Below are 6,777 nucleotides of genomic sequence, written 5' to 3'. Positions count from 1 at the left end.
GACTTACCCGAAGGTTATACACCTATCGGATGTAAGTGGATTTTCAAGTTGAAAACTGACAAAGATGGAAATGTATTCATTTACAAAGCTAGATTGGTGGCAAAAGGTTACAGACAAGTTCATGGTATTGATTACGATGAAACCTTTTCACCAGTCGCAATGCTTAAATCCGTTCGGATCCTCCTAGCGATTGCTGCATATTACAATTATGAAATATGGCAGATGGACGTCAAAACCGCCTTCCTTAATGGTTATTTGGAAGAAACTGTGTATATGACACAGCCTGAAGGTTTTGTCGACCAAAACAATGCAAGGAAAGTTTGTAAGCTTAAGAAGTCCATTTATGGACTAAAGCAAGCAAGCAGAAGTTGGAATCTGCGATTCGATGAAGCCATCAGTAAGTTTGGTTTTATCAAGAATCCAGATGAATCTTGTGTTTACAAGAAGGTTAGTGGGAGTGACATCGCCTTCCTAGTCTTATATGTCGATGACATATTGCTCATTGGAAACAACATTCCGTTGTTAGAGTCTGTAATGGCCTGGCTTGGAAAGTGCTTCTCAATGAAAGACTTGGGAGAGGCTCAGTACATACTAGGCATCAAGATCTATAGGGATAGATCAAAAAGGATGATTGGATTGAGTCAGAGTACTTATATTGATAAGGTAATTGCTCGATTTGGCATGGAGGAGGCCAAGAGAGGTCACCTGCCAATGTCACATGGCATTACCCTAAGCAAGAAGCAGTGTGCACAGACACCTGATGAGCGGGTAAGAATGAATCAGATTCCATATGCTTCGCTTATTGGATCGATCATGTATGCCATGATATGTACTAGTCCAGATGTATCGTATGCCTTGAGTGCTACGAGCCGTTACCAATCAGACCCAGGAGAGGCGCATTGGACTGCGGCCAAAAATATTATAAAGTACCTGAAAAGGAACAAGGATATATTCCTGGTGTATGGTGGTGCAGAGGATTTAGTTGTGGAAGGTTATACTAACGCAAGCTTCCAGACATACAGAGACGATTCAAATCGCAATCTGGATATGTTTTCTGTCTAAATGGAGGGGCGTTTAGTTGGAAGAGTGCAAAGCAGAGTACAACTGCAGATTCTACAACTGAAGCCGAATACTTAGCAGCTGCTGAAGCAGCTAAGGAGGCTGTTTGGATTCGTAAGTTCGTTGGTGAACTTGATGTTATACCCTCTATAAAGGGTCCAATAGCCCTCTATTGTGACAACAATGGAGCTATTGCTCAGGCCAGAGAGGCTAGGGAACATCAGAAGGTCAAACATGTCAAGCGGTGATTTCACATGATTCGAGAATGGAAATCAGAGGGTGAAATCAGAATTTGCAAAGTTGGAACGGATGACATTGTAGCCGATTCACTTACTAAGCCTTTGCCTCAAGTGAAGCACAATAAGCACGTTGAGGCAATGTGAATCAAGCATGTAAGAGACTGGCTTTGATTTCCTTGTTTAGTGTTTTAGTTAATATTGAGAAAAATTAATGTAAGACGTTAAGGAAAACCATTCATGTTTTGGAGTAATGTAAAATTTCATGCAATATTTTATTACTCTGTTATGCTATTTAATTGTGGTTTAGGATTAAATAATGAACCATTCGATTATGAGAATATTCAAAATAGGGTATCAAGACCAGTCTTGGTAAGGAAACACCTATTAAGTGAACATTGAATATTATAATCGAAAATTATCCCTAATCAAGGTCATTTAAACGATGGACGATTAATGACCGATTGAGATTAGTGTGTAGTTTGATTTATAGCACCGTTTCATGTGCTACAAGGACATGATTGTCATAAATCATTTGCACAGGTATTGGTTTAGAACCATACTGGATCGACCTATGAGAATACTTTAAGAAATTAAAAAAATTGTCATAAGTATACTTCTCATTATGGCTATCGGAACCTATTTCCTCGACCATGAGTATTGTGAGTTCTCTTGTTTGAGTACTAGTTCGCTTTGATGTTGTCAAACGTCTGCCGTAATAGGGGATTATAACGGCAACACTTGGGCGACTAGGTCCTTTCAGTAAGAGGAGCTACATTACAAGACTGGGAATGTCCCCCTACTAAAATAGGGAAGATGTCTTTGTTGTATACAAGGCCTCTCGTAGAGCGAGACTGTAAAATGCATGGTCGTGCTCGGATGGATTTTAGAAATCATCTGTTTATTGACAGTCAGACTCGGAATCGAGAAACACTTCTGGACGTAATAAGGATGACAAAACAAATCTTACCTTATAGTTCATGAAGAGACATTAAGCGACATAGGAAAAAGGTTGTACACAAAATGTGCACTTGTCCAGAAGGACAAGCGGGAGATTTAAAGGAATGGTGTCCTTCGAACAAGTGTACTATTCCGTTAGTGGGTTCAGAATTATTAGAAAGCTAATATATTCAGTGAGGTCAAGTGATCGGAATGCCAGGGTGGAGGCCGCTTCCGATCAGTAATATTAATGAATAATTAATATTACAGCTTAATCTTGACTGAACCCTTCCGGTCCCACCCAAGCATTCAACAAACCGAACCAACGAAATAATTCAGAGTTAATGAGTCGACCGAGTAATATTTATTTTAGACGTCAGAAATTCGAGCTTAGAGCGTCGAAACCGAGCGTCGGAAGTCGAGTCGAAAAATAGTGAAAGACGAGACGAGAAATATTAATAAACCAACAAAAGACCAAAATACCCCTAGCATCGGAATGCCCAAGAAGACCGAGTGCTAAGGGCGTATGGCCAAGCATGGTGGCTAGCATGCATACCAAGCCGAGCCTAGGCTGGCTGGTGCGTGCTAGCGCACCCATGCTAGCATCGCAAGGCTAGGCACTACCTAGTGCGTGCTAGCATGCTAGGAACAGCCTTGTGCGTGCAATGGCTAGCAAGCCATGCCGCAACAAGCTGCAACAGCTAGCACGCTAGGCGCGCCAGCTCGCCACAGCTAGCAGCAGCATGGCTAGGCCATTGCTTGCTGCCTAGCAGCGCTGGCCAAGGCATAAGGCCAACAGCAGCCCGCACAAGCATGCTGGGCTTGCTGGCCAGCAGCGCTTGGCAGCCTGCATGCGAGTGCTAGGCCTGCTAGGCTTGCTGGGCGTGGCTGCCTTGGTGCCCAAGGGTGGGTGCCATGTGGCTTGTGGTCCTTGAGTGTGTGTGGAGTGAGGTTGCTGGTTATGGGAGAGGGAGTGGGGAGCAAGTTTGGTCCCCCCTTCTCCAAGTGGTCCTCACCTAACCACTCACATGAGCTTGCCACTTGTTGATTTATTACTAGCTTGATTATTAATTTTATTTTAGCTTTAAAATAAAATGGAAAAATCATACTATCCCACATTGATGGGAGAGTAAATGATACTCCCATCATTTCCTATAAATACCCAAGTATGGGCATTGGGTATGATGCTTGAGTAAGAGTTGGAAAAGGCATCACAATTAGTGAAAACCTTTGAACTCAATATAATTACTCAGGTTTTATTGGTCGGGTCTTGCTAACCCCAAGACATTGGACCTAGTCGGTTTTTTTGGTGCGGGTGGACTTCGTTGGAGGTCTCCGTGTGAGCGGGACTTGAAGCTTTCAAGTAAGAGCTCATTTTGGAGCGAAGCACGCGTCAAACGTAATTATCTTATCTTAATCTTGTGATTAATATAATTATGTTTATGGTTTTATTTATTGCGAGTGCGGTCTTGTTTTTGGGTTTGTTTCCGCGGTGAGTCGGACTTACCAAACCCCAACAACCAATATGAGGAATGGTTTTCCCCTGTGATTTATTTATGGTCAAAGCAAAACACAATTTGACAAGAAATTGTTTTCTAATCATTTTAAATGGCAACTTCACATCTTTCGCCGTTTTTTAAGGAATACGTGGAATGAATAATCGTGTCCCTTTGTAACTTTCGGTCAATATTTTAGCCTCAATCACATGATCCCTTAACTGACAACATATTAACCATGTCCCATTACACAATCCGCTACTCGTGTCAATATTTCTCAGAAGCATGATTAGTGAACCAACTTTCAACCTTAGAATATGTGGTGGCAAACCACCAAAGGATAATGAATTCAAGAACTCCTGCTGATAGAGATTTTGATGATCTTCTAGAACAGAGTCACATGAGTAGTAGATTTTTTCTTCTCCGACGAACTCTTTAAGTATCTTCTCAATCAGCATGTCAACTTTGTCATTTGTTGGAGTTATTATTGCTCTTTTTACCATGTATGAAACATCACCTACGTGCTCAGTTAGGTTTGGGAATATTTGATCGATTAGATTATCAACTGAAATTTGATCACCATTTCCTACACATATTGAAGCTGGTAACTTTATCATGTCTTCATTAACTGTAGGCTCACATCCATCTCCAATCTTAAAAGAAACGATGCAAATTCTGGATCATGTATTGATCTCATATTTTGATTGAGATGGAGTAACTGAACATGTCTCCATAGTGTTGAACTAACCAAACATGCATCTATAGTTTGAGCCTTTGTTCCTTTTGGTACAACAGGTAAAATTTGTCTAAAATCTCCACCAAACACTATAACCTTGCCGCCAAATGGAACATCAACCCCTGTTAGATATCTTAAATTATGATCAATCACTTCATACGTATGTTGATGAGTCATTGTTGCTTCATCCCATATTATGACAGCAGCATACTGGACCAATTTCCCCTCTACATCTTGTTTACTAAACTTCCAAGTTGACGAAGCACGCAGCGTAACCGGAATACCAAGAGTTTTATGAGCAGTTTTTCCTCGATACAATAGTGTGGCAGCAAAACCTGAGCTGGCTACTGGTAATCTAAATTTCCCTCTAAGCTTGACTGTTGCAAGAATGGCCTGATATAGATAAGTCTTACCTGTCCCACCTGGACCATCTACAAAGAAAATTCAACCATTCTCTGTTCAATAGCTTCCATAATGATATCAAATGAAGATCATTGGTCGTCATTAAGATGCTTAGCACAATGCACATCTTCAGAGAGCACTAGTGTTGATAATTCATCATGTATGGCTCTAGCTACTTCTGTGTTTCCATCCATTTGCATGTTTATTTTAGGTAAGTCGAAGTCATTGACACTCTTTCCTAATTGTTTTAACATGCAATTTATGTCATAGAGAATTGAATCATGTACCGGATCTGGATTTGTTGAAGTTGAATAGAAGTAGTCTTCAGCCATGTAATGATAAAATTCATCCCATAGAGATCGAACCCCAGTTTGTTTACAATAAACCAAGAACGTGACAAATAATCTTCTCAATGACGATGGCATTTTAGAGTTTGATGCTTCATGCAAACAATCACGAATGCTTGCATCATTCTCCATAAGACCTAGTTTTTCAGCTACTTGTCTAAAAGTAGGATAGACAATTCCATTCACAGTTTGTAACTGCTCAAATGATTCGGAGCCTTTAACATGATCCAACAACAAACGCAAGAAAAATCTTTCTCCTTCCATTGGTGAGGCTATGTAGATCCTACCTATCACTCTTTGCGCACTCCTCATTTTTCTCCATGTTTCTATAGCTGTCAGCCATTGATAACGTTGAGGAAATTCTCTATATAGGTATGTTTGCCTCCGGATAAGAGGCATTCATCTTGAAGAACTCTGTGAGCATAGTTCGAGAGTTTTGTTGCATTCGAAGGATGTCTTCACTAGATTTATTTGTACTGAATCTAACCATTTGCCTATCTTGCAAATGTAGTTGTAATCGATCAACAGATGGACACATTCGAGTAATGGGAAACTGATATATCCTCCATAATGCTTCTGGTGCATATACCCACCTAGCATCCACATATTGATGAATCTCATTGTATTCAGCCCCTATGATCTACACCCTTATGCACATACTTGTACAAATATTTGACACTCTTGATGCTACTACATATCTCCACATTGATATGACAATCATAATTTAGTAGCAACCATGAATTATATGGAACAACCCAACCATTATCAACGAAGGTTGTACTATTCTCATGTAAAGGTACTGGCGGACGATCACCAGGACGACGATAAATAGGATATGAGTTAATGCCTTGGACTGTGCTTGCTGCGAAGGGTTTAGAAAATTTACATTTAAAAACCCCGTTTTCCATGCAAGAAGAATTTCGACGACCTTCACCACACGGATTATGGATCATATGCTTTAAAACAGCATCGTATAATCATGGTTCCTCATCTCTATTAGGTATCTCGGCTCTCACAAATGTGTCATACTCTTTCGGAGATTTTGGTCTCTCTTTTTATTCCAAAATGAGCAACATGTGAACATGTAGCAAGCCTCTTTTTTGAAACTTAATGACATAGACATAGGCAATAACCTTCCCGAGAGCGTCTTTTTCTGCAACATCCGTCTTGAATTCCTCAAATTTTACATGGAATATTCTAGTGATTAAGTTGGGACGATCTTGTGCTGTTTGACAGGGCAATAAATCGTCTATAATTTCTTTCCACGATGGGTTGCATGTCATTGTCAAAAAGAGGTTTGGTTTTCCATCATGAGTAATTAATGCCATTGCATCTTGAAATCTTTGATTCAAGTCTCTTGGACACTCGACAAACGAAGAAGGTAGAATGGTTGATTTTCCAGCATTTACTATAGTTATAATGTAGTGTTAATTATGTTTGTACATAATAATAATAGTAGAAATCAAATGCGAACAACATACTTAAGAAAAGAACCTGGATTAAGTTCTCTGACATCTAAACAATCTTGAAGTCCTTGATACAATTCAGCTCTAATTGTATAT

General features: G+C 40.0%; 1 protein-coding gene across 1 annotated transcript; it reads right to left on the bottom strand.

The window, feature by feature from the left end:
* Positions 1–3,870: 3,870 nt before the first annotated feature.
* LOC110694855 (ATP-dependent DNA helicase pif1-like) lies at positions 3,871–5,479 on the bottom strand. Its single transcript, XM_021872019.1, has 3 exons — positions 4,987–5,479; positions 4,479–4,897; positions 3,871–4,383 (listed from the first exon to the last, which is right to left on the bottom strand). Exons 1-3 carry the CDS (start codon positions 5,477–5,479, stop codon positions 3,871–3,873), a joined length of 1,425 nt encoding a protein of 474 aa, XP_021727711.1.
* Positions 5,480–6,777: the final 1,298 nt, after the last annotated feature.

The sequence above is a fragment of the Chenopodium quinoa genome, unplaced genomic scaffold (assembly GCF_001683475.1).
Source record: "Chenopodium quinoa cultivar QQ74 unplaced genomic scaffold, ASM168347v1, whole genome shotgun sequence".
Taxonomy (NCBI): Eukaryota; Viridiplantae; Streptophyta; class Magnoliopsida; order Caryophyllales; family Amaranthaceae; genus Chenopodium; species Chenopodium quinoa.
Note: the sequence above shows the minus strand (reverse complement) of the source record. Positions and strands in the feature narration are given on the sequence as shown.